This window comes from Eleutherodactylus coqui, chromosome 1 (genome assembly GCF_035609145.1).
Source record: "Eleutherodactylus coqui strain aEleCoq1 chromosome 1, aEleCoq1.hap1, whole genome shotgun sequence".
NCBI classification, from domain to species: Eukaryota; Metazoa; Chordata; class Amphibia; order Anura; family Eleutherodactylidae; genus Eleutherodactylus; species Eleutherodactylus coqui.
In genome coordinates this window covers 377,261,739-377,289,737 of record NC_089837.1, presented here as the reverse complement: position 1 = coordinate 377,289,737, position 27,999 = coordinate 377,261,739, and the positions used below count along the sequence as shown (strand labels likewise).

Below are 27,999 nucleotides of genomic sequence, written 5' to 3'. Positions count from 1 at the left end.
GAGGGAGCTGGATGACTGCTTTGCTTGGCTAATTAGCGACATGCACGAAGACCACTTTGAACTTCAAGGACACAAAGCTATTAGCGCTTACATCAAAAATGGATTAAACCTCTGTGCTTTTATAATGATTAAAGATGAGCCACTCAAGTGGAAATCCTTTTGTAAAGGCTGCGACAAGAGCCCCGCCGTCTGATTGCAGCTTCTCATTCTGCGAATGTGTCCAGGGTACAGTTACCCTCCAACCTTGGGCTGATGTGACACCAATAACTTGTGATATGGTAAATGTGATTAGGCAATAAATATTGAACATTGAGCAAAAAAAGTGCAGCTGAATTGAAACAAAGATTATTTCATTACAGCCACAAGTGCAGGATGGGAATGAATGGAGCATTAAGACAGATTTCCTTTCATTTTGCTCGTGGCCTGTGTGATCTTCTTTCCAGGAAAGAAGGATGACACCTATCATATTTTCAGATAGGGTTTTTGCATTGCATGTGCTGCATGGATTAAATCATGATGTCTCATTTGCTGTCCTGTGGCTGTGTAGCCCAAATTTCACTGACTGATATTTCGACTAGTAGGACACGGTGGTTTTCCTTTTCCGTATATAGTGGAATTTTGTATAGAATTACCTTTGACTTTGGGGTCTGCTATAGAAGACCTAAACTGCATAGCACTTAGTAGCTGAGGTGCATTTCACCCTGCCCTTGATTTTCTATAATGCCATACAATGCAGTATGGTTTTTTTTCCAATGCCATGTCCATTATGCCAATGCAGGATGGATATGTTTCCGAATAGCAAAATATATAAAGGTTTGCACTGTATCCTAATGAAGAAGTCAGGTGTAATTATCATGTATGTTAGCCATTTACCAAGGGAAATTTACATTTGCTGACTATGACCATTAATAGATTATGGCACTTACAAAGTTGTTAAAGTCTCCAAGCAGGAGAATAGGTACCCTCACGGCGATGGAATTCCCCTAATGGCATTGGCCTCTTTCAGCAGGATAATGTGCCCTGCTACACTGCAAATACTGTTCAGTAAAGCTTTGAGGAACATAAAGACTTCTGGGTGTTAACCTGGCCTTCGAATTCCCCAAATCTCAATTCAATTTAGCATCTATCTGTGGAATGTGTTGAAAAACAAGTCTGATCCATAGAAGTCCTACCTCACAATATACAGGCCATAAAGGGAACTACCATCTTAGTCCCACTGCTCTACTTCTGCTAACTGGTGCATCTAAGTAAAATAAAATAAATGTTATTTTATAGTGCCAACTTATTAATTACCCCCATCTAGTGGAAGGCTAAGTCAACCATGAGCCAGCTACCTAAACCATGCGGGAATTGAACTTGCAACCTTCAGGCAATGAGTAAGAGTTTAGAACTGCATTTCTGCTGCCTTAAGGCCCAATGTCCACAGGTCACCTGCTCGGAAGATCCGCAATTCAAAGTGCCCATGGGGAAGCATTGGCATCCGCAACTGAATTTAAGCATGCGGATTTGATTTGCGGTCCATTTGGTGCAGAAAACAAATCACAGCGTGCTCTATTTCAGTGCGGATTCTGTGCGGACAGGCTCATTAGAAGTCAATGGGCTCAGACGATCCACAGTGAATCCGCAAACACAATTGCGGGTGCACTGTGGATTTAAAGGCTAAAATCAATTAGGGAGGTGGGGAAAGAGTGGGAGGTGGGTTGCGGATTTTTTTCTGCATGGATGATTTGCAGTACCTCCATGTGGAAAAATTATTACATCCACGATCTCCTGCAAATGCAAATCCACTTACAGAATCCGATCCGCCGATGAACAGAGGCCTAACAGTCTGCGCCACACAAGGCTTCAAGAGGATACAGAGTTACAGAACCAACTGAATACCCTATGCTACACTGTTTTCATAACTCACATAAAAGTGAATGGTGCTTCTGCATCTCAAATGTGCTACGCTATTTACGTAACTCCTATTCACTTCTATGGGAATTACAGGAATGCTTGACTGTTCCCTAACACCTAGCCGTGTTTCAGAGCAAGAATGGGAATAACCCTTTAAAGGATCTGTTGCTTAATGTCCTGGTGCCAAGTACCACAGGACACCTTGAGGGTATGTTCTGATGTGACAGATGTGCTGTGTATTTTTTGCGTCTGAAAAAATCTGCAACAAATTCACGTGTGACTATAGCTTTTAGCCTCGGCTCACACAGGGCGGTTTTGCCGCGGATTGCTGTTGCATATCCGCACTGCAGCTAAAACCGCTGCGTTTGCAGTGCAATCCAGCACAAATGCGTTTTTTGCTAAAAAGCTGTTCTCACAGGGCGGATTTTTTCCACACAGCCACAGTGCGGAAATGCAACTGCGGCGCGGTTTTCTAAGATGCAGCATGTCCATTCTTCCGTCTTTTCCTCTGCGTTTTTTGTCCATAGACCTCTATGGATGCAGCAAAATACGCTGCAAAAAGTAAAAACCTGCGGAAAAAAACTCTTGCAGATTTTTCTGCAAGAAAATCCGCAAGCCAAAATTACCCTGCGCCATGTGTGAACCTGGGTTCACACAGGGTGCAGCAAATCCGCCCTGTGTGAACCCAGCCTAAATGTTCCACAACATGATGGGCTTCATGATGGGTCAAAACTACTTTGGCGGCGTGAGAGGACAATGAAATATTAGGCGGGTGGTTTAATTTTATAACTTATCCGTGTGTAAGTTGGCGTATGTATGTGTGTGATAACTTTCTGTGACAAGTTATCTCAAGCCACTGCAAAGCTATTGTTAGCCGAACACATTAAAATCCATTGTAGGTCTATTGAAAATGGCACATAAACTGTGGCACAGTAAGCCCACATTGAAGATCTGCACTGTACCTTGCGTTTGATGAAAATTGTAATGTGGACTTGATATCACCACTTGTAATATGGCAAGAGTGAAATCTGCCACCCTTTCCAACTAGTATTGCTACAGTGTAGTTTGCTGCTGACTTTGTGTGTGGTATTGGCACAGAAAATGTGCAGACATCTGAACATGTCCTTAAACTGTAATGGCCCTTGTACACGGGACAACAGCCATCCCAGTAATAATCACACAGGAATGAGGATCGCTCAGTGAATGGTAGTGGAGCGTGTCGGAGATTGTTCCAGCCCCCCCGCCTCCATTCATAGTAAACAGACAATCGGTCATGGATGAAGGACTACCTGTTTACACAAGCCAATCGTTGTGGGATTTCTATGCCTGCCGAAATTGAATGACAAATGAATTATTATTCCTTGTTCAGTCACTGCCGACATGTATAATGAACAGTTATCGTTCAGATTCCCATGATCCAGCGAGATTCAGAACTATTATCATAGTAACATAGTATACAGTGTAAGGTGGAGAAAAGACTTAGTGTTTCCCGTCTTATGTTAATTTTGGGCCCCAAAGAGCCACTGGGTCTTAGTTTCGGGGGGTGTCTTATACTCACCTAGCAGGCGGCATCTGAGTCCCAGAAAGCGATTGCTCTGATTGGTTCATCGAGCGCCAGCTTTGAGTGGCTGAGGCAACGCTGGTAAACCAATCACAGCCATTTATTGAATGACATCATTGAATGGCTGCGATTAGTTCATCGAGCGCCAGCTTTGATTGGCTGAGGCAGTGCTGGTGAACCAATCAGAGCAATCGCTTGCTGAAGGCGGGGTATTCAAGCCCCATCACCAGCAAGAGATGCTCCGTCAGTATTGAGGACTGCACGGAAGCCTGCTGGAGCATCGGTGACCAGCTGGAGGGACACAGACGGCACTTGCTAGGTGAGTATTGCTTTTTTTTTCATGTAGTGTAGCTAGAGCTTATTTTCGGGGTAGGTCTTATTTTCGTGGGAAACACTGTATGTCCATCCAGTTTAGCCTTGGGGTCCTAAGTGACCATACATGAGCCTTGTAGCATAAATAGAGATGCATAAACTGAGAATGCTGCTGCCTTGGCCCTTGTTTCCAGGCGTATAGTAAGTACTCTCCGCTGTCCTGATTGGCAGGTTAAGCATGGACATTATTGGTGGAAAGACTGGCATTTGTCTAGAGTGACTTAGCTACTCTGTGTGGGACTTTATTTTTCAGTTGAAATGTAGAGCGTTGTGCATTATTTAATATTTATGTGTGTATTACATGGCTTTAGATGCTTTCAGATAATGATTTGTTTCAGCTATCAACACAGCAATCTTTCTAATGTCTCTCTTGTTGCCTGCATCCCTGCCATAAGGACCAGGATCAAGCACCAATGTCTCCAGCTTGCTAGACATGATTACATTTCATAAGTCACAGAGAGATTGCTTGTCACTCTCGTTCACTAATCATTATAAACCCTTTAGGTTCTAGACAGCATAACACATTATATTCAATGTGGATCAGCATTAGTCATATCTAATTTCCTACAATAGAAGAGCACGCTCCGTAATGGCAATGCTCTTTTTATCAACAATTCGCTGCTACGAGGCACCTTTCCTCGGACATACATCATATAGTATCAAATGATTGTATGCTACAGTGGATTTTAGTGCCTTTAAGGTGCTGCAGGCATCTTGACCCAGAACAAATAAGGAAAATTAAAAACCATAAAAACTGACTATTCCAGCAGCTGGACCCCAACACTCTGCTTAAAGGAAGCAGACCTTAACATTATATTGCAAAGAAGTGATCTTCTCCTTTTACTGCCAGCAGTTTGTCACATTAGCTAAATTTATATACATGTATATACAACACATTGGGGGAAATTTCCTAAGCCCAGCATTTCCGACGCCGGGCTTAGTATAATTTTCCCCAGCACATGGTGTGCTTAATACATGAAGAGGAACACACTTCTTCATGTACTAAGCACTGCTCTGTGTACCTTCACAGACATGCGACCTGGTTTCGACCAGGCGTACATTTCTGGAATAATTAGATAAATACTTTACATCAGTTTCTCGCATAAATTATACATAAATTTGTCAGTCTGAGGCAGCCACAACCCCTCTCGACAAGCCCTGCCCACTTTCCACATAATTGACAAGTGTGATGCAGAAGGCTGAGGAGTTGCAAACTTTTTATGTAAGTGACCCTTGTGCCAGATTTTGCGACCTTCTACCCATGTTTTCTGGCGTAAAGCCTTCTTAAATGTCCCGCATTGTATCAAGAAAAGCATCATATTTACTTTGTCAGAATTTTTTTCCACCATTTTCTATTTTTTTTTCTGTTTATGGTTTACCGAGATCAGCAGTGCAATGTTATCAGCACATAATGGGTTGTCTCACAATTGCGTATTATTTTTCTCTGTTACATCAAAGAAAACAACATTTTTTTCAGTTCAAAGTTAAGGAAATGCTCCTGTGTCTGTACATACGTGCACAATGCCAGGAATAACTCTGTTATGTGTTAATTTTCCTAGATAGGTATACCTCTTCAGAATGGAAAATGCCTATTAAATATATGACCAGCTATCACTCTGTTAATCGTCCGTAATATGGCTTGACTATAGGATTTTAAACTTCTAGTAATGCTATGACCTACATGGCACCACTAGTGTACAACTCTTCCTAACTGGGGGGCCACATGCAGAGAACCCAAGAGTCATTTTGGCTCCAAAGTCATTGGTTGGGACACTGCTCTTGATCAACAAAGCATGAAGATAGTTGGAGGCAGGGGCGTACCTAGAGGCTCAGTGGCCAATGTGCAAAAGTTCCTTCTCTTACCGCTCTTTTTGACTGCTGGCTGTGGTCTGCTCAGAGCTTTCTGAAGCATCACTGTGTCTCTTGGGAGGCCCACCCATGCAACACTAGCCACCAGGAATGTTGCTGAAGTCTGAAAAAATTGGGGGTATGAGCTCCATCTATAATCTCACAGGCACCGTATCTACAAGACAACTTTTATAACTCAGTGGGCTTAGTTGGATACAGCGGCTTAGCTGTAGAATACCTCAAAATAATGTTCTCACCTTTATAATAGTCAGACACCAGCTCTACAAGGTGATAGTGATTACATTGTATTTAGGGCCACTTTACACAAGACGACTTTCAGGAGCATAAGCACCTGACAGCTGTCCCAATGACTGTTTTTCCTGAGCTTTCACACAGCAGCGACAGTTGTTCATTGGATGAAGATGGAGCGTGCTGGAGATCTCTTCTGGCCACCCACATCCATTCACTGTGAACAGGCAGTCCTTCAAATATGAACAACTGCCTGTTTACACTGAACAATTCGCTCGTTAGTTATTTAGTTTAAGTGAGACGAAACAAAATGACTAGTGACTACTGAGTGATTTCTTGCTCAATACCTTGTTGAGTCCTGTGTTTACCCATGACATCGATCATTAAAAACCGCTCATTTGAGTGATTTTTTTTTTTTTTGCCCATAGTTATGCCCTGTGAAGCTGCCCTTACCTCCAGTGATCTCAGGTGGCATCTCTTTGATCGGTGATATCTGTTGTCCGTTGTTTTTATTAAAATTTTCCAGATCAGTATCCTGCTCAAAGTTATCCCTCAAGACCCAAGCCATACAGCCTGCAGTCATCTGCACCTGTACCCATACCTAAACCATACAGTCTACAGTCATCTTTACCTGTACCCATACCTAAACCATACAGTCTACAGTCATCTGCACCTGTACCCATACCTAAACTATACAGCCTACAGTCATCTGTACTTGTACCCATATCTAAACCATATATCCTCCAGTCATCGGCACTTGTATGCATACCTAAACTATACAGCCTGCAGTCATATACGCCTATATTCATACAGTCTAAACCATACATTAAGGCCGCCTTCTCACATGGTGTAAACACTTACAAATTTCCACTTTTGGAATCGGTGCGGAAATTGTGCAGTGTTTATAGTTCAATCTATGTGGGGGGAATTTAACTCCTAATATGGATATAGGGATGCAACGATTTTGGGGGAATTTTTATCTCCACTTTTCAAAAGTCATAACTCTTAATTTTCTGTCGACATGCTCATGTGAGGGCTTGTTTTTTGTGTGGAAAACAGTAGTTTTTATTGGTAACATTTATGGGTATATACTTGTATAAAGTTTTGTATAACTTGTTTCTAATTGATCCTAGCTGTAGCGTTAAATGATTAAAAAATCTTCTTCACATGGTGTGGATATTTATGCTTTGGAATTCCACCCTTAAAAGACAATGGTTGAATTCTACAGCTGTTTTGCAAGTAAAAAAAGGCAGCCAAATCCACGCCATTTAGGTGTGAATTTGGCTACTGTGGAATTCTTGTGGATATTCTGTTGGGGAATGCCTACAGCGATTCCGTCATGTGACTCTATTAGATTGCAAGATCGCAGGACTACTCTGCAATCATTAGCCATGCGACCTGTGTCACAGCCAAAGTTGCCATGCAGTCCTAACTTTTTTCATAAATACATTTCTATGTGGCCAAGTAAAAAAGAAAAAAACAAAACCATGTGATTATATTATAACTATAACATGGTCTGCCCAAGTAAAATTCCATTACTCTGAGGAACAACATGTTCCAGTTTACCTTGCATACAGATGCACAGAGATACCAAGACCACCGATAATTCCAAGAGAAAAAGTCCAAGTCCATCATCCATAGTAAAAGGTTCACCTTTATTGAATTTCTAAAACATCCATGGAAAACACATAGGAACGGTTTCACTGCTTATGCATTTCAGGCATCAAAGCACTTAGTCATAGCAATGAACCAAAAAAAGCCAAAGCTTGTACGATTGATACTGGATTTTAGCTTTTTTTCACTTAAAATCCCTTTACTGGTGCCAGTAACACTGACTCCTCCTTACAACACTTTATGTATGACACATTAAATGGGATTGAATAGTCAGAATTGCCAAACGTCTAGAAATTACTGAGTAATCCATAAAAAATAAGGAACTTTTCTCCAGTATCCATGATAAATATTAGATGTGTTTGTGAATCTTTTGAGGCTGGTGGTACTTGAGCAGGCTATTCTAGGCATTTTACAAGTTCATCAGTATCTTACCTATAGATATGTACTACTTATATCTTTATCATTCAGGATGGTTTTCCAATGCGTCCGAAAAAAATGTTGGCTCTACGTGATTTTTGAATTAAAAAAATTCCAGTTGGCAACCCTGCACAGAATAATATATTTTATTGTCTGTGTTCTGGATGTCACAGTCCGACTGATCTGCAGTATAGTACTGTAAAGGCCCTTGTACACAGACCGACAGTCTGTGATGTGACTGCACGAGTGCTCACGTGTCACTGAAAGTCCTGCCAGCTTGCTTGTCTCGTCAGCTTCTTGCTTCCCGCTCAGCGCTTCCTATGGGAAGCACTTTGCAGGGAGCTTTCATGTGGCACAACAAGCCAGCGTTCCAGCGTGCACTAACGAGGTTGTTTAAGCTGACAGAAAAGTAAGCTTAAACGACCGTGAACGGCAAGTTAGCGATAGCTTCACATTCACATGTAACGATTATTGCTCACTTCATCCATTTAAACTAATTTTGATAATCGTTGCGTGTAAAAGGGTCTTAAGTTAAGGTCATTTGCTTTTCATAAGTCCAGGTGTTGTTTCCAAAATAGAGACAGTTAAATAGGGGTACAATACAGCCATCTGAATGAAGCCTAAAGATCTTTCAATAAGAAAAATAGCATTTATTTCCTAACATGAACTGGAAATTAATATTTCTGTTGTGCTTGCTGGTCTTAACCCCTTTAGTGGCATGTCCAGAAAATTTCCGTGGCTTGCTGCACTGACCATGCTGTTACACCCCAGAAGATTTCCGTGGACAGCTCTAGTGCTGAAGTGTGCAGAGCACTGAGCTGTTATCTGAAATCTTCTGGGGTTTTAATTGCATTGTTGACTGTTTACTTGCATGTCATTAAATAGCTTCTTTATTAGTGTTACTACTTTTCCTATATTGAGACTTATTTATTGATTTCACAGTGTCAGTTATCTAGAATAGAGAGAACAGGTCTCGACCCTTGCTCAGGTTGCCTCAGCATTTGGTTCATTTGTAAGAAAAGAAACAACTCATTTATATGATATGGGTTTTTGACAGAAACATATCTAAAAACCTCCAAGTTGTATTTATGTTTTTGTACCAGTTATGAGTGGTAAGAGCGCCGCTTTCTGATGCAACACTATTGGCACTTGTTAACATACACTAATAGATATGGGTCCCAGAAGAGAAACTCTCCTATCAACTTAATGTGAGCTAATAAGACACATGCAAGAGTGTTATCCGAACCCTTTAATGCACATTTACAGACAGCACATTTCAGTCTGATGTTAAGTAACTGTTCAATTAGATTTTGTTTTGAGATATCTATACCAGATTTGCTAAAATGTGGCAAGAAAAAAAAGCATATTCAGAACTCAAGGAGTGAAAATGAAAGCTCCAGTGCTTTTAAGAGATTTCTGTACTGTATGCTCTGAATTAAATTAGAGGCAATTTCAAGCTGAAGTCATCAAAGGAACAAAGAGACTGAAAGTTATTTTTGCCTGAAGTTCTTAATTCTTCCCAATCTGCCCACACCTTTTGATTCCCAGCATGTGCATTCTTCCAATGTGATGGTGTTATTTCACTTGGCTTACCACCGGAGATGACATCTCTCGACCTTTAATTAGAAGATAGAGTGAGAGTCAAAACATACTCTACGGAGGCAGAATAAAATAGTCACATATTTGCACTGATGACTGGCCAGTAAATTTAGTTGTTGATATGGTGTATTGAAGTAAGGAAATAGAACTTCTTGGAGGCTGTTGAGCAGTTGTTCTCCATGGATCTGAGATCTGCAGGCCCGAGCTTGTATTACTCATCGGGCCAATTATGCTTATGTATGGGGGGCGGCAGGAACACAGGTGTTTGGGACAAATTTCCTTGCAGCGCTTGAGTTTGCCTGGCAGTGCACACAGTAAATAGTAATTTCCCTTTGCTAAATGAAAAGGAAAACAATGTTTTGAATGTGCACTGTTGGAAGGAACAAAACTCATATCCTGATCTTTAGAATGTATGCAGAGCTCCTTGCAAGAATAAATTATTTCTGGAATTTTTTTAGAACAAAATGCTGGTGAATGAATATAAAAGAATAGTTCCAAAAATAAACGGAACTGGGATTTTACTTTTCTTCCTTTTTCATGAACTATGAAATGTAGATAACATTTTTTTATCTACTGTACCTCACACTCTGGTAAATATACTCCCAATAATCCATTTTTTTTTTCTCTTTCCTCAAAAGGTATTTTGAGGGGTTAATTAAAGTGGACCTTTGAACCCAGACGTACCGTGTCATCAACTATAGAGGCAAAGGTTTAAAAGGAGGAAAAATGATCAGTACCTTCCACTTGTATTGACATTTTTGGACTTAAGTTGGGACTGCCACTGATCTACTGTAAAGTAGAATTCCTCTAATACATACATATCATTGAAGTAGTCATCCTAAATAGTAATTTTGTGGTGTTTATAGTGAAAATAGATCACTAACAAGAAACTTAAAATAACCAAAATTACTGGAATCTCGTCCTCAAAGAAGAGCTGATAAACCCAGGCTGTATGAATGATCCTTTCCAAGAGACTGATTCCCCTATCATGTCAGAAATAGTCCTATCCAATATCAGTATTCTGGTATTTCGGGACTATTGGAGGACATGATTCTGAGGGCTGACACGCCATCTATGCAGAATATGTCCACTTTTGTGCAATGTAAAATGGAACTGACTTTTGACAATAGTATCTACTTCATATGAAATGATTCACTGTGTAGTTTACTTATACCACATGTCCATTTGTATTTGTAAACTATGTTGTGGTCAGTGCACAAAGAATAAATTAATCCATACAGAGTAGACCCTATAGTATAAAGTCTTCACTAAATAGGTTAATCTTTTGCTGGACCTTTGGGTCCATTATTACACCAGTCCAGCCCCTCTCTGGTGCGTTTGTGGGCTAGTCAGATCCTGTATACAGATTTATACCAGGTTGTGTGTAGTAAGGATTGGTTCTGTTTAATCTTCTGCTGCGTGTACTTTGTGTTTAAAGTCCAGTAAGGCTTCCCCACCTCTGCACTATTGTAGATTCAGCAGCAGACCTCTTTTGAGACATTTTTTGTTGCAACAGGCATCCATGGTGCTTTCTTCAATGGGTAGATCGATATTGTAGGCACTTCTTCTATGTACCCATAAATGGCACACAATGCTTATTTCAATTGCAAAAGGCAACTACTCCTAACATAGATCGTAAATGTCCTGGGCTTGAGCATTTTCTAGGTGATGGTTGTTAGCCCTTCTGAAAAGAGGGACAGAGCAGAAGCATTAACTGCAGAGAAATAGGTCTTATAGCTTGTGTTGAGGCGTAAAGGGGTATTCTGGTGATGGGGCATTTTTTTTTTCAGTTTTCACCCATCCACTACATGGACAAAAACTGATAGATCGGTCGGGGTCAGACTGCTGAGACTCCTACTAATTCCGAGAATGGATGACTTGTACCCCACTTATTTCACAGTTCATGATCCATTCTCCCATTTATGTAGTGTAGTGGCAAATGGGCCACTGGTCACATGCTTGTCACAGCGAATCTATTCCTCTAAATGGTGCAGACAGGTGGATATTGTCCTTCTCCATTCATTTCAATGAGACTGACAGAAATAGCTGAGAATAGCACTTGGCTATCTTTCTGCAGTATTGAGAGAAATGGAGCTGCTGCCACGCATGTGCGGCCAGCAACCCATTCGCCACTACACTACAGTAATAGACAATGAATCATGAACTGTGCAATACAGAGGACCTGGGTTCGCCATTCTCGGGATCGGTGGGGGTCCCAGCAGTTGGACCCCTAACAATCTATCTGTTTTCATCCATCCAGTGCATGGGTGAAAATTGAAAAACAATGCCCCAATGCCAGAATACTCCTTTAACTTTTGAACTCATTTAAGAATGTAAGAAGGTGCACTTTTGTTTTTCAAAAATAGGCCTTCAACTTCCATATACTTTTTTTTATCTCACTATAATAACTTCCATAACAAAATGGCTTAAGGTGCCTTGACACGGGATGACTGTGGGGTGCATATGCACGCAACAGCAGTCCCACGGACTACCATCCAACTATCGCTCCTATGGTTTACACTGGAGCTAAAGTATTTCGATTAAATAAGCTGGGATCATTCCGGCTACCCGCCTCCATTCACAGTAAACCGGAGTTGCTCAAACATTGAGTGTCTCCTGTTTACACAGCCTGATATTCTCTTGGTTTTTAGTACTGTTAAAAGCCAAGCAATTTCGACAAGTGATTTCTCACTCAGTGCCCTTTTCGTTGGCCACATGTACATGAGGCTATTATCACTCGAATCTGCTGCTTTTAGTGAGAATTCAGGTAATAATCGCCCCATGTAAAAGTACTTTTACTTTACAGTCACCTAAATTCTTTCATTATCCAACTGAGAGGCACATTTTGTCAGCCCTGCCAAATGGAGAGCTGAAACTAAGAGTAGAAGATGAGCGACAAAGTGAAGCCAATACTTTAAACTCTGTGTAATGGAAACCTACCCCAAGATCAGAGGCCCTTTTCACTGTCCCATAGTGCTCTTCAGTCTGTTTCCTGTGCTGATCATTGAAGCAAGGTTAAAAAATACCATATCAGTAGTATACAGTAAAAAAAAGTTATTATTTTCATTATGATGCCCAAAATCTGTTTCAATACAAATCCACCAAGAAAATTATCTCATTTTGTGTATTAATCCCCTACAGTTCTGCTGCCACATATCTGCCTCTGTAACCACTGCATGAATTAGTCCATGTCTGTTGTCAAACTGAGATACCGATAATACATTCAAGGAACGTAACATTCTGTCATTGCACTGCACTTTATTTTTATAAACTCAGAGAATGTTTAATTCTATTTCTCCTTTTTACAATAATAGAGCTGAGCTATTGAGATACTTCAGGCTATGACTACACATGGGAAAACGTTGGAAGGATGCTATCCCTTGTATTTGATAGCCAAGTTAGTGTATGAGTCGGGCAGGTGCATGACACAATAAAGACTGTTAGATAAGGATGGTGCCTGGGTCGTCTTCATCCAGCAGTTGCACTAGGGGTATTATTCGACAACAGCAGGTCGTTTCATCATTTCAGCAATATGAGTTGGAAGCTGCTGATATTGCTGGAGAGTTACCTGCAGCGAGTTGCTCATCTGTGTCTACTTGAGCTAAAATCTAATATTCAAGTCATTTCTACCGCTTATGTTTTTATACCATCTAAATGTAAACTTAGGCTTGGCAGTGTTAGAAACACCTACAGTATTTTGCATTATATTTTTATGTAAACCTAACCACATACTGTGCATTTCCAAGATGACTGTTTCATATATTTGTCTAGTGTTGCTTATTGTAAGAAGCTATGAAGTGGATGGCAAGGGCTGGCGACCTGTTTGTTTTGTGTTTTATTTTTTACAATTTTTATTGATTTTTTATTTTTTTTGCTTGTACTGCATTAATTCACTGAGTCACAATCTAGACCTCACAGTGATAAAGTCAATATGTCTTTAGGAATCCCAGATTATGGTTTCTATACCTCGCCCGGTGACCAACGGGCCACACTATCGTTTGCGGATTACGGTTCCATGGGGCCTCGGGCGGCTCAGATGCTTCGTAGCGAGCATGCTGCTTCAGCAAGTAACTCCCCCCTCCATCACCTTCCCAGCCCGGATCAGTTTAAGAGCCCAGGTTTGTACAGCCTTTCTTTATTTTGGGGTTGTGGGTAGAATACCTCAGACTGGAGACTGCACTGAGATATTAATTGCAAAAAGTATTGCATGCCAGGTTTCTTTTCTTATTGTAATTTTGGTGCAACCTTTGCGCCCTTCTGTTGCAGTGTGAGAACTGAGAATCAATAAGTATTGCAGCTCATCTACATGTTATGTGTGCATGCACATTGGCAAATCACTGTACATTTGACTTAGGATCATTATATTCCATATTTAAACTGTTTTTATTTGCTTTACATAAAGATTTGAATTCCAACCTTTTTGCACCAAGTATGCTACAATGAATATATATGCATGGTAGCTAATATGCCCATATTAACATTCATTACTCATTATGTACATTGCTTACACTTTTTCCAAGTGGCAAGTCGATGCTGTGTATTTTATCCTACCTTAGGACTTAGACCAAGCCATAGTTAATTATACCATGGCCATGTTTAATTGCATTGTACTCTTTTTGATTGCTGAAAATTGTAACAGTAGCAACTGCTGGCAGGTATGCTGTAGCAAGCCTGCATATGAATGGCCACATACATACATAGCTAAGTGCCATATACTGCGGGCTGTAATATAAATGGCAATTGTTTTTTAGGGACAATTCTTGTCATTTTATCCTTCCATATTTGCTTTATGTCTTAGTCTGATAGATAGTGGCATGGTGTGACTTTGTAGTGCACACACCATGTAGTTGACATCCCTGCTACTAGCAGACTAGTGGCAAGTGCCAGCAGAGAAGTTATGTTGCTAAAATGTAATTATGGTGATGACTGTTAAAAAGTCTTCATATATGAGTTAATGTTTAGGGATTCATTTTTTTTTACTAATTTCTGTAAGACAGTATTGGATTCACTGATTTTATTACATTAATGCTTCATATTTTCCCACTTTTACTATTTGAAATGTTGACCTTTACTATATCTACCATGTTTCCCCGATTTTGGGGGAGGGGAAGGCGGTGTTGAAATATAAGCCCCCCCCCCCAAAAAAATAAGCCCTAGCTGCACTACATGTAAAAAAAAACAAAAAACAAAAAAACAATACTCGCCTAGTAGACGGCGTTCAGGTCCTTGCACTTGGGCTACTTCGCTGATACAGGCTTCTGTGTCCTCCCGAACGCCAACAGAGCAGTTCTTCCTGATAGCGGGGCTTGAATACTCCGCTTCCAGCAAGCTAATGCTCCGATTGGTTAGTCGAGCGCCGCGTCAGCCACTGAAAGCCAGCGCTCAATTAACCAATCACAGACATTCAAGGAGGTCATTAATGTCTGTGATTGGTTAATTGAGCACCGGTTTTCATTGGCTGACGCGGTGCTCAATTAACCAATCGAAGCATTAGAAACTGGGTATTCAAGCCCCGCTAGCAGGAAAAACTGCTCTGTCGGCATGCCGGAAGACACAGAAGCCTGAAGCAGCGATGGAGACCAGCGCGAGGGACCCGAATGGCAGCTGCTAAGTAAGTACTATTATAAGACACTTTGCCTCTTTTGAGCCAAAAATTAATATAATACAGTGTCTAATTTTCAGAAAAACATGGTATATACTATACGAGAAGCCTCTTCATTCTGTTATGTTGTTTTAAGCAGTTTTATGGACTTAATTTCTTTCGAGATTCCATGTTTGTACCTTTAGTTGCATTACACAGTGATATTTTCTCTTTTCTAAAAGACTTTTTAATCAAAAAAAAAAAAAACACGGGTAAATACTGTAATGACTGATGGCTTCAACTTTGCTGCATTTTATCAAGCAAGAGTTAATCGTATCTCAACCTTTTATGTCCAGTACTAGACACATGTTCAAGAATGCTCTTAGTTCGCTTAGGTCTCGTTCACGCAGCGGAATTTCACTGCAGACTTGGTCGTGGACTCCGCACCCAAATCTGCACAGGTGGACCTGTTAATTGGTGGTGGTTTCATGCAAAATCTATGTTGGGCTCCCGCATACAGATTTGCCCCATTAACTGATCCGCATACTGCTCTGACATGGATCTGACCACTAATAGCCCATGTGAACATGTGTGAACTACCTTCAGAAAGCCTTTTTCAGCATTTATGGTTGAAAAAAAAACTGAGAAGTCGCAAGCAGTTTCAAATGATGATTGCAATTTCTATTGGCTTTTTTGGTGGCATTTTTTATTCACACATTAGTTTTTGGGGCATTTTTTGTTGTTTAGAGATGCCTAGGGAAAACTACCAGAAAAAAAAACACCATCCCCAGAACGAGCTGCAATTTTCAAATAAAAACTATGCACCTAAAAATTGCAGGGCATTTCCTATCTCACTATTGACATATAAGTAAACATCTGGACACAGGCTTCAGCGGCCAAGAATTATTGCTGAAGTCTGGCAATGATTGAGTGGTCACACGCACAATGAATGGCATGTTACCATCCGCCACTTCTTCCTAGTTCCATGCAGCAGGCACTAGGGCTGCAGCGCTGGATAGGGAGCCGTGAAGATAGGTGAATATTCAACTTTTCTTCATTTTAAGGCCATATCACCTTTTTTTTAGTGTCCTGAAAAATCCCTTTAAGCTACTTAATGCCTGGAAATAAAAGGAAAGTACTAGTAGTGGCATTATATGATTAGAGAGAGACTTCTCCCTGATCCTAGAAGGTCATTAAGAATAAAAATTGGAAATACGTTTTAGATTTGCAGATCAACACACCAAACTAGTATATAATGTAAGGCCAAAAAAAAAAAAGAAGAAAAAAGGAGGCGACATTGATCTTCAACAAATCTCAGTGATCACAGGGCCAGTCCAAAAAAAGGAGTCAGGGCCTTGGTCCATAGAGCTTGAGTCTGGACTTAGATGTCTTTTTAGCAGAGAGGTCTTAGCAGCGGGAATGACTACTGTGTCGAATCTCTATTGACTGTAGAGAAGAAGCAGGTCATCAACTAGCACACACAACGGAGGTAATTCTAGAGGAGCAGTGTTCAAAGTCTTGCATAATTGAAAAAAACTTTCGAGAGCCAATAGTTAGTTCTAGTGTGTGAAGAAGAGGAAGGATGGGGAACTCGATTCCTATAGAACTCTCTTCTGTAGCTTGGTAAATAAAGGCTTGAGAGCAGAGCGAAACTGAAAAGTTTTCCTGGGCAGGTCAGGGAACAGGGAGATAGTAGCTCCTTGAAGCTCACCAGTCTTAGAAGATCTGGCGATGGACAACAGTCAGAGCTTCATGCTCTCTAGCTTGCAAATAATGATGTGTGGTCTTTTAGATAGCACATTACTTAAGGCCCATTTACACCAGCAGATGATCGCTCAAAGATGGCTCAAACGGCAGTTTGAGTGACAGCTTTGAGCGATCATTTTGCATAAACTATTAAGTAGCTACTCAGCTACTTAAGTACCAATTAAGTGTGCAAATGAAGCCTTCCCTGAATGCAGCTAATAGCCCCAGGGCTCTTATCTGAGCTCAGATCCTTTGTTCTCCACAGGGAAACAATGCTATCAGCATTCCCCGTGAAGAACTGCTGATAAAAGTGAAGGACGATTTTTAGGTAAGACTGAATTTAACGATCAGCTAGCAGTGCCCGAAAAGCACTCGATAGGTGCAAATTTAGACGCACCAATGATCGCTAAAACGATCACCGATTAGCCTGTTGTTTTTAGCGATCATCGGCTGGTGTAAATGGGCCTTTAGTCTTAGGCCACTGAGTAATGTCCACAGACGCTCTTTTAATGTCCTTTTTTGTACCTACCTAAAATTTTGTTTGCTACTACAGTATAAACATCTGTGACATAGTTCCATCTAATATAAGTAACTTTCATCACGTTATCAAGTGATATATACAGTTCTTAGACTTCCCATTACAAAGTGAAAAAAAATCAGCCATGGCATGAGATAGAATTGTGTATAGCAGATTGTGTGATTGTCATATTGCTCTGTTCACAGCACAGAAGTTCCTTCCTATAAACTGGCTTTGGAGCCAGTGCTTGAGGAAATTATTTTCCTGAAAAACAGAGCTTGCCATGTGTTTTTGTCGTCTTGAGGAGAGCTGTAAGGAAAACAGATCATTTGTAAGATAAATTGTTGCGCAGCAAAAGCTCGTGTCTGGAAGAGCTTCTCGGAGCAACTCTGTCTTTGTACTATAGAAGGCCACATACTGCATTTGCCATTGCTGGCTGAATTAAACGGCTATAGCTTTGGGAAGGTTACACAGATCTAGTTAGCAGACCGGATGGAAGCTTTCCAATGAGAGAGTTTGTGGACATAAGCAAACAGAATGTTCTTCTGGCTTATTGAACATGGTTGTTTGGGCCCATCACCCACGTAGTAGGATCATGGCCTGCTGTAGATGTTGCTCTGCTATATACGGAAGGAACATAAATACTTTTAGTTAATTGTTTTACATGCTGAAAATGAATAGTGTATTGAGTCTACGATAACTGAAGTGCCTACTGCTACATTAGTCCAATTCCCATCATTTATATGATTTGTCGAGAAGTTGTCCAGAGCCACTAATCAGTACAGTGCTTTTAGTTTCCAAAGCTTTGTGGTTGTCAGACGGTGGAGCTTGCCGTTGAACACTTGACCCACTATAAAAATGTCCCCGTCCATTACTATTATTTATTTGGAATGGTACAGTCACCAGCCTGGAATGTATTAGTAATCTCATTGCACTTGTGGACTGGAGCACCAATGATTTGTTAACTTAATAACCATGGCTATGATAGATGTTGTGTTGTAGAAACGGCAAAGTACGGTTTATTAAATCATATTTTCCATTCTCCTTGCTGTAACGTGATACATTTATTATCTGGAAATATCTCTTTTCTAACACCTACAGGTAGAGATTTCAACCCTGTTATTTGTTTGCTTAATGCATTGACTTGCACATCCACCACTCCCATGGAAAATGTAGAATATAATGAATGTGTAGGAGTGATTTTGTCACAGACATAATTTCCGCATTCAGCGCTGTGATCAGTGCGAATGAATACAGCATTATATGAGCGCTCAATGAACTAAAATGACTTGACTCTGTTATCACTTACTTTAAATTATGAGGTTTGACTATAAACACATACTCCAGCATAATTTTATTCATAGCTTGACATTTTACTCTTACAAGTCTTTTTCTTCCATTTTTTTCAAAATGATCAGAACATGTATTTCATATGACTTATTTTCTAACACAAATGCTATTATTGATTTGCTTCATCAATGCTGGAACAAAGTACAGGGTATTTCAATATAGTTTATAGCTGGGGAAGATTGCAAGAAGCGGTATTCAGATTTTAAATTTCATGACTGTTTTGCTGAATTTATGGTCTACTATTATATCTATTGAGATAGTTGTCATTTATGTAGTTCTTTTTTCATTTTTAACTTTAATGGAAAGCATCCATAGTTACTGTGCTCTACAGTACCCCATTCCATTAACCCCTTAACGACCGGGCCATAGTGTTTTTACGTCCTGCAGCTGCAGGACGTGTATGGAGGGAGGTAGCACCGCTATCTCCCTCCATACAGCGCAGGCATCAGCTGTTTATTACAGCTGACACCCGTGGGCAATAGCCGCGCTCGGCCGTTCGGCCAACCGCGGCTATTAACCCTTTAAATGCCGCTGTCAATTCTGACAGCGGCATTTAAAACCCCCGAACGCTGTTTGGGGGTCCCGCACGGCCCCCCCGCGGTGAGATCGGGGGATCCGTGCAGGTGTCATGGCAGCCAGGGGCCTAATGAATGGCCCCAGGGCTGCCTTAGCAGACTGCCTATCAAGCCATCCACACAGGGTGGCTTCATAGACTGCCTGTAAAAAAGCAGTATGACGTAATCCTATAGCATTACGTCATACTGCAGGAGCGATCAAAGCATTGCATGTTAAAGTCCCCCAGGGGGACTTCAAAGTAAAGTAAAAAAAAAAATCAATAAAGTTTTTTAAATTGTAAAAAAAAAAAAGTTATAAAAGTATAAATCACCCCCTTTTGCCATATCTATTATTAAAAAATCTAAATCATAAAATAAAAATATGTATTTGGTATCGCCGCGTCCGTAAAAGTCCGATCTATCAAAGTAGTGCATTATTTTTTCTGCACGGTGAACGTCGTCCGAAAAAAAAAAATAAAGAATGCCAGAAGTGCATTTTTTTAGTTACCCTGTCTCCCAGAAAAACGCAACAAAAAGCGATCAAAAAGTCGTATGTATTCCAAATTGATACTATCAGAAACTACAGGACATCCCGCAAAAAATGAGCCCTTGCTCAACTACGTCGACGGAAAAATAAAAAAGTTATCGAGCGCACACAATGACCGCAGAAAATAATTTAAAAAAATGTAATATCTTAAAAAAAAAATACAAGTACTACAGCAAAAACAATACTATATAAGTTTGGCATCGTAGTAATCGTACTGACACATACAATAAAAATATCAGGTCGTTTTTGTTGCAGTTTGTGCGTCGTAGAAACAGGACGCACCGAAAAGATGGTGGAATGTCGTTTCTTTTTCCATTTCTCTCCGCTAAGAATTTTTAAAAAGTTTTTCAGTACATTATATGGTACAATAAATAGTGCCATTGAAAAATACAACTCGTCCCACAAAAAACAAGCCCTCATACAGCGACTTCGATGGATAAATAAAGGAGCTACGATTTTTTAAAAGGGAGTAGGAAAAAACAAAATGGGAAAAAGCAAAAAAGCCTGGTCACTAAGGGGTTAACCTATTTCTATTATTGGTTTATTACCCTTTATTTTTAGTTAATTTACTTGTCTTCTTAGTTGTAAACATTACCCACATTCATTTAGATGATATTGGGCCACTCACAGGCCTTTGTAAAAATGCTGCGTTTTTAAACACATTCGACAGCGTTCTTAATGCGCCCCATCACTGAAATGGGTGATGTGGTGCATTAGAAAGCGCTGCAATGCACTAAAATAGAAGATACAGCTCATCTGAGAAGCCGCATTGAAATCAATGGAGGCTCAGTACAGCGTTTTTAGCAGGGGTTTATGCAAATAGGAGAGCGGGAACAATACCTCCACAGTGCCGCCTATTGGAGGACAGCATTCCTTCAACTCAATGTTAGACTCTTTATACAAGCCTTGTTACAATGACCGGGAATCGTTACAAGGCTTGTATAAAGAGTTTAACATTGACTTGAAGGAATGCTGTCTTCCAATGGGTGGCACTGTAGAGGTATTATTTCAGCTCCCTTATTTACAACTTACCCAGAGGAGCATGAATGGTCTTATAAGTCTCCTCACTCACCGTCTAGGTGCTCTCCCTAAGGAAATAATATAACATTTCTAGCAGGGGTTTCAAATGGCTGCTAAACACTGTAAAAACCCGCCTGTGTGAGAGTGGCTTTAGGAAAAGCTTTTTGTAGTTCATGCCTATAATTAAAGAATCTCTTCAAAAAGACAATCCCTAGACTTTCTGCCCCATGGGTGGAATTAGATTGCTCTAGTCTGCTTGGGACTTCCCTATATTGACTGGAGGAGAGAGTTGCCAAGTATGGCTCTGTTCACATACCACATTTGGCACATGCGTTCTATATACACCGATGCAAAATGCACAAGTAATTAGAAAAGTTCACATTTTGGAATGATTTCTGAGTATCATTGCACAATTTGATGACCATTTCAAATATAAGTTTTGTGTCTTGATAAAGGACAAAGGCAGCCATGAATTTTAATATTCCTTACTGGGGAATTTCTACTCGGCTCACACAGGTTCTATGGTTGGAGCAGCATGTATTCTTGTACGAAGCAAACAAGCTATATCTGTGTCTTGTAAGAGTAGGAACACACTAATTAAGATTTTCTCATTATTATTATTTGTCTTTAATTGCTCTTGTTTGCATACAATCACATCTCTTCCCATTCAGTGGAAAGACAGCTCAAATAACTAGTGGGTGTTTATTTATTGTCTGCTTCGCAACTTGGAAATTCCAACCTTTCTACACCCCCTGATAAATGGGTGGCAGCTGCAGTAGAATGCAATATTTCTGTGTTGCATGTAGTTAATGTAGGACTTCATTTTGTAAAAGATCTATTTTAAACATAAACAAGAATTTCTCTGGCTTAATTTATTAATGGGGGTTTAAAAACCTGTACTTTTAAACGGGACGACTATCACACCAGTGCTTTCACACATGAACGATAGTCTTTGAGTGAATGGCAGTGGAGCGTGCTGGAGATCTCTTCTTGCCACCTACCTCCATTCACTGTGAACAGGGAGTCATTCAAACATGAAAGACTGCCTGTTTATATTGAGCGAGAAGTCACTCACTAGTCTCTTTGTCTCAGTGAGCTGAAATGAAGCGACTAGTGAGCAATTTCTCGCTCAGTAGCCTGTTGGGTTCCATGTTTACAATGGGCAACTATCGGTCAAATTTTTTTTTTCAGCCCATGTTAAAGTACCCCAAGTCACCTCCGGCAATACAATTCTTGGGTTCTGCTCACACTAGTGGGTGCTGTGACATCCCCCTCCTATTTATAATGACTTTTTATTTCTATTAAAAACCATGGGATGAGACTCCATTAAAATAGCCTGTATTACTGGTGATGCTCCACTTGTATTAACTCTGAACGTATTTCATAAAATTTGTTGGTACCCACTACTGTTAAATAAATATTAAATACCTATTACTTATATTAGATACATTTATAATATCATGTCAATTCACTGTGTTACCAGGGTATATTTTCCTCGGTAAAAATCAGTATTCTTGCCTATATTCAGGATGCTGAATCCAAATGTGGCAACCAAAATTGTCTGTCCTGCAAGATAATTAAGTCATAGACATCATAAGTAGGATATTCAGTATTGTACATTTTGTTACAATATATTGACCATTAAAACCATGGGCCTCATTTATCAAACCTGTCTGCCAGTTCTTCCCAGAGATGTGGGATGCTGTGAAAGTGGATGCCGGCTGATTACTGCTGGAATATTCCAAGGGAGTAAAAGATATTAGTGACTTATGCAAACATTGCATCAAACTTCCCATATTTTCAGCCCATTTATGGAAGTTCTTTGTAATTATCCATTTGCCACCTAAACGCATGGTGAACGCATGTCATGCTTATAACTGTATGTTACCCTATTCAGAACTTGCTACTTATAAGTACAATCATAAAACATTTAATTGCAAGAATATCTACACTTCTTTATTCTGCTGTTAAGGTTATTGTCAGTAAATCTGTTCCTGACCGTAAAAATCTGAGCACAAATTTGGAATCGGCACCCAAAACTCGGAACCTAAGAAACACAAGAATTTTTTGTAACAATGTGATTGCTTGCTTACATATACAATTACACTGTATTGTAATTTTCAACATTTTTTGAAAGTATTTAAGGAAAGCTTCAGAAAAAGGGTGCTAGGCTAGTTTTTTTTTTTTAATTGATGATTGTTTTTTGCACAACATATAAAACATAAAAATACTTCTGAGTCGGGAGTATGATAATATACATTTGACAAGGTATTATAGCGCCCTTGAGTGTCTTGTTTTTTTTTTTATGATTGTGGGATGAGACGAGAGCCAAGGGGTAATAATTAGAGATGAGCGAGCATACTCGCTAAGGGCAATTGCTCGAGCGAGCATTGCCCTTAGCGAGTGCCTGCTTGAGAGACAAGGTTCGGGTGCTGGTGCGGGGGAGCGGTGAGTTGCGGCAGGGAGGGGGGAGCGGGGGAAAGAGAGAGAGAGAGATCTCCCCTCTGTTCCTCCCCACTCTCCGCCGCAGCTCCCTGCCCGCTGCCGGCACCCGAACCTTGTCTCTCGAGCGGGCAGGTACTCGCTAAGGGCAATGCTCGCTCGAGCAATTGCCCTTAGCGAGTATGCTCGCTCATCTCTAGTAATAATGCTGCTAGCTATGCCTGTGACTGCAGACCAGGACAAAGTCCTGTTGAATGTGTTGTTTGTATGTTCAGGTGTAATGCTGTGCAGCACTGGTAAAGCAAACTCTGCTGATTAATTTAACAAGGGATGAGGCAGGAAATTCTTCTTTGGGCTTATTTATTTTTATTGGGCTCCACACTGTTAAATATCAGAAATTTACTTTAATACATTGTCTAGTAAGAGTCCTGCACTTCTGGCTAGAGAGCAGATATCTATGGTAGTCTCTTGAGTACGTTTGCGCCTTGGGCCTAGCTCTCTCCGCCAATCCCATTCTCTGTCATTGAAATGAAACTGCGGCAGCCTTTCCATTTTGTCTTTGGCATTAAAATTCAACTTGGCAAATGGATTGCCTTAGTATGTTTCATAACATTAGATTATTATAGTTTCACATCTGCTAAATAAATTGACTGCTTTCTACATAAGCTATTGAAAGCTGCTGTGCCCTTAAGCAATGTTAGATGTTATCTAAAGAGCCGGCCCATTGCATCTGTGCCGTATATTTAGAATGGAAGTTAGATTTTTTTTTATCTAGGATATACCACATTACAGGGAAGACGCTAACCTGCTTTTCTTCATTGAAAGAACCTCCTTAGTTTTGGAACAGATTTCCCACTACCATTCATTGTACTTTTAAACTTGGTGGCTGGCACCCCTCAGGTTACGTACAGCCCTTCAGACTTGTAACTTTGTAATATCTTGGAACAATGGTAGGCAATTCGATCTCAAACTAAAGTCAAAGGCAAGTCTAGGAAGCCACGTTCAAACTTATTCACCAGCCAAAATATTTCAGGCACTTTGACTACCTCTAGTGCGGGCTTTAAAATTGACTTCCTTGTTGCCATTGTCCATTAAAGTTATAAGTGCATTTAAGAATGTTCTAAACAATAATAAGGCCATTTACATATCAAATTAGCTCTACTGTATATCTTCTTTTGATATAGCGGAGGCTCGGGGAACCAACATTTCCTTACATAGGACATGTAGTTTTGTACAGACCTCTGCCTCCCTGTTCCTCAACACACCTACCTGTAAGAATCTCAGCTAGCCCTAGAGAACCTATCTGTATGTGGCTTCTAAGGGGTCATCTCCACGTGCAGGTTGGATTCTACATACGGTAGCCCGCAGCAGAATCCAACCCTGCCCATGGCCGAGGACCCTGTTTACCGGTCTGAGCCCTCGTTTTTTTCTCTACTGCGGATGTGTGCGGAAGTGCTGGCCGGCGCACCTGCACAGCAGAGTTTATTTTCTTTCAAACTCCTGCTTTCTCGCGGAATCCACGGCCTGTCCACAATGTTAATTGCGGACGAGCCGCGGATCAGACCGCATTCACTGACTTCAATGGAAGCAGTCCTTATGGAAACCGAACTAAAATGGAGCATGCTGTGTTTTGATTTCCGCACCCAAAGGTCTGTAAATCAAATCTGTATGTTTTAATTCAGTTGCGGACGCCCATGTTTTTTCATGGGTGGCTTGAATTGTGGACCATCCGCGTGGATGCCCCACGCGGATTCCGTAATTCAAATCCGCCTGTGGACATTGGGCCTTAGAAAACGATCTGCATACAGTTGCATATACAAATGATTGACTATGTTGGGAAGTGGCAATTGAGATTTTACAAGTTTGTGTGTGTGTGGTGGGTTCTCTTTACTAAAGAGTGGGAGATCAGTTTCCTTATCATGTATGTTACAAAAGATCTCCAACTTATTTTTAGTGCCGTTTTCTTCTAAATCATTAGTATGTATTTGGTTGAATCGTTTTCACGATGTATCACAGATTCTTTTCACCAATGGTTTTAACTTTTCGTATATGAATGTTAGATAAAGTGTAGCTGTAATTTCTGCTTCAAACTAGCATCATATCATCAAATGGAACTCCCTCCATAGTGTTAGAACTCAGTTCCTTTGTAGTTTGCATGGGATGTGAATGCTGTCTCCACATACCAAGATCTGTCAGGAGTAAGGAAAAACAAAACACGACTGCATGATCATAGAGTACAATGTTTGAAAACATCCTTTCACCTGTTTGTATTGCTTTTGATGAATCCTAATCCACTAGTTTTGGGTAATAGTAGATGATTGCTATTTTAATGTATGTAGTTGAATTTTATGTTAAAGCTTGTCTAGTGGTATTGTGCTCTGATATTTTTATATGAGTACGTGCTCTTGTTCCGCATGGCCTTGATTGAGTGTTTGAGGTCAAACAAAGGCTGTTTTCTATAGTGTTTGGCTGTTTTATGGATTGTTCTGTTTTGTCTGTAATAACACAGCATGCCATGCTTCTGCTCTCATACTTGGCTTTATTCTCTGCACACCAGTCCTGAATAGCTACAGTGCTCAACCGAATTATGGCGCACCTGCTTCCCCAGCAAGCACCAACCCAGCTCGACCTGGTGGATTCCCAGGGGCTAACAGCCCAGGCCCTGTTGCTGATCTCTATGGAACTCCTAGTCAAGACTCTGGGGTTGGTAACTACATTAGTGCCGCAAGTCCTCAACCAGGCTCTGGTTTCGGCCATGGAATTGCTGTAAGTGTCTTTATTCATTTTCTAAAAAAATGTTTGACTGTCGATTTGCAAGTTAATTTAGTTTGGGCTTTTTATATCAAGACTCCATATAATAGTCTTTACTACCCATCATAGAAGACCATTATTACATAGCTCCTTATCTTGCAAGGACAGCCATGGATTTATAGAACTAGCCTAACGAAATAACACAATGAGAAAAGTTTAAAAGTGTAGAAAACTAGGTAGAATATTCTTTTCAAATTGGAAATGTCCTTCATTTCTGAAGTGGAACCGTAGTATATGGGGGTGTACCACTGCAGAAATCATCTCTCTTGTTATCTCACTCACAATAGAGACAATGCATAGATTACTTGCACAATTTATATCATGAGGCTCACTTAACCTATTGACATAAAACACTATTGACTTATATTGGCTACTGACATCATTAAAAGACCACTTTCAAGACTGCACACTTCACTGCCCAAGATGTCCCTTCCATTATAAAAGTAACAGAGAACTATTGGCTCATTCATCCAGTAAGGTTACAGTGATTGCCTTTACCCGGTAGTTGGTCTTCAACCATAGTATTTAACCTCTACTGTCCATCCCAGTAAATTGCTAATAGGAATTATACAAGACATCCCATGTTTTATAGGCTTCTACTGTTAATATGGAGGATGGGATGAGGAAATGCAAACTCTTTTTGACTTTGTTGGCAACATTTTATGTATCTTAATTTATTAACATATCTGTACTAACAGTGTTCTACTTACCCAAAGCAATATACAGATCATAGAGGTAAGCCAGAAGAAAAGGTGGCCTCTACGTTTAGCCTATTAATGTACTTACACTACTTAAGCTCATATTAAATTTGGTATTGTAGTATTATAATACCTCACACTCCTAAAATATAGTACATCTGAACATAACATGTACTAATATAACATACAATACCAGAATGATACAGGTGATGTCAGTACCTGTCCTAATGTGGAGTCATGTGTATTCGCAAGGCCTTATTTTCAGTCCATTTTTCTTGCACTTGTTTCTTGGCAAGAAGTGTTAGCTGATCTTCACTAAAGTAGGACAAATTTTCCTTTGGGAAAGTTTTCTTGCTTTGCTCTAATGGCATTCACTCCAGTTGTGGAAAAGTAATATATCTACATGATATTGACCCAAAACATGGCTGTAGGACATTAATGCCTTGCAGTTTATCTAAGAAACTAATATATAACCTTGTGATTTGACTGACCCACCTTATGCTTCAGCTAATTATAATTTTTTATTAATCTCCGCTTTCAGCCTACAAATAATATGTTTCAACGAGCTGCAGGCCAAAAAAATAAATAAACACAGTGATATTGGATGTATAGAGTTGGATAGCGATCATTGCCCCAAGTTCTCTGAAATCACGGATACTGCATTTACAAATTTTGACAGATAAAAAAAACATCAAAAAGCATAAATTCACAGATAATTCCAAAGAGTTTCTATGAAATTTATATGTAATACTTTCGTATTAGCTAAACAGACAAAGATTCATGAGCGCCTTAGAACTGCTGGTCTCTCCTTTCAGATAGTTGACATTTTAAAGATATTGTAACTGTAGCCATCCAAGAAACAGCTCTTCATGTGAAGAAAAGTGGACTGTGTGATCCTCCTGTTAGTTGTATCCGCTAGCATCTCTTCCCCATAAACTGCAGTCAGTGGGTTTCTAACCTGTGCATGCATTTTTGTGATGTATTCTGGAACTAATCTTAAATTGTGGCGATTGAACTCTGTAAGGCTCACATTGAATTACTAACCTGTTTTAAAGACTATGACAAAGTAAATGTTGTTGTACTGCTATGCTACTGTGATCTGTAAATTTGGATGGAAATTCATCCTGGTGAATTTGCATGCATTTTGTTTTCAGACTGCAATGTTCTTCTTGTTTGC

At 40.1% G+C, this 27,999-nt stretch overlaps 1 protein-coding gene across 3 annotated transcripts in view; it reads left to right on the top strand.

The window, feature by feature from the left end:
- Positions 1-27,999, top strand: part of MSI2 (musashi RNA binding protein 2) — a 614,965-nt gene that overhangs the window by 567,761 nt on the left and 19,205 nt on the right. For 2 of the 3 annotated variants that reach the window (XM_066578773.1, XM_066578782.1), the window contains 2 exons: positions 13,498-13,674; positions 25,871-26,079. In XM_066578773.1, the coding sequence (XP_066434870.1) occupies positions 13,498-13,674; positions 25,871-26,079 (386 nt within the window). The remainder of the gene's footprint in view (positions 1-13,497; positions 13,675-25,870; positions 26,080-27,999) is intronic. The other variant, XM_066578790.1, reaches the window with a different exon arrangement.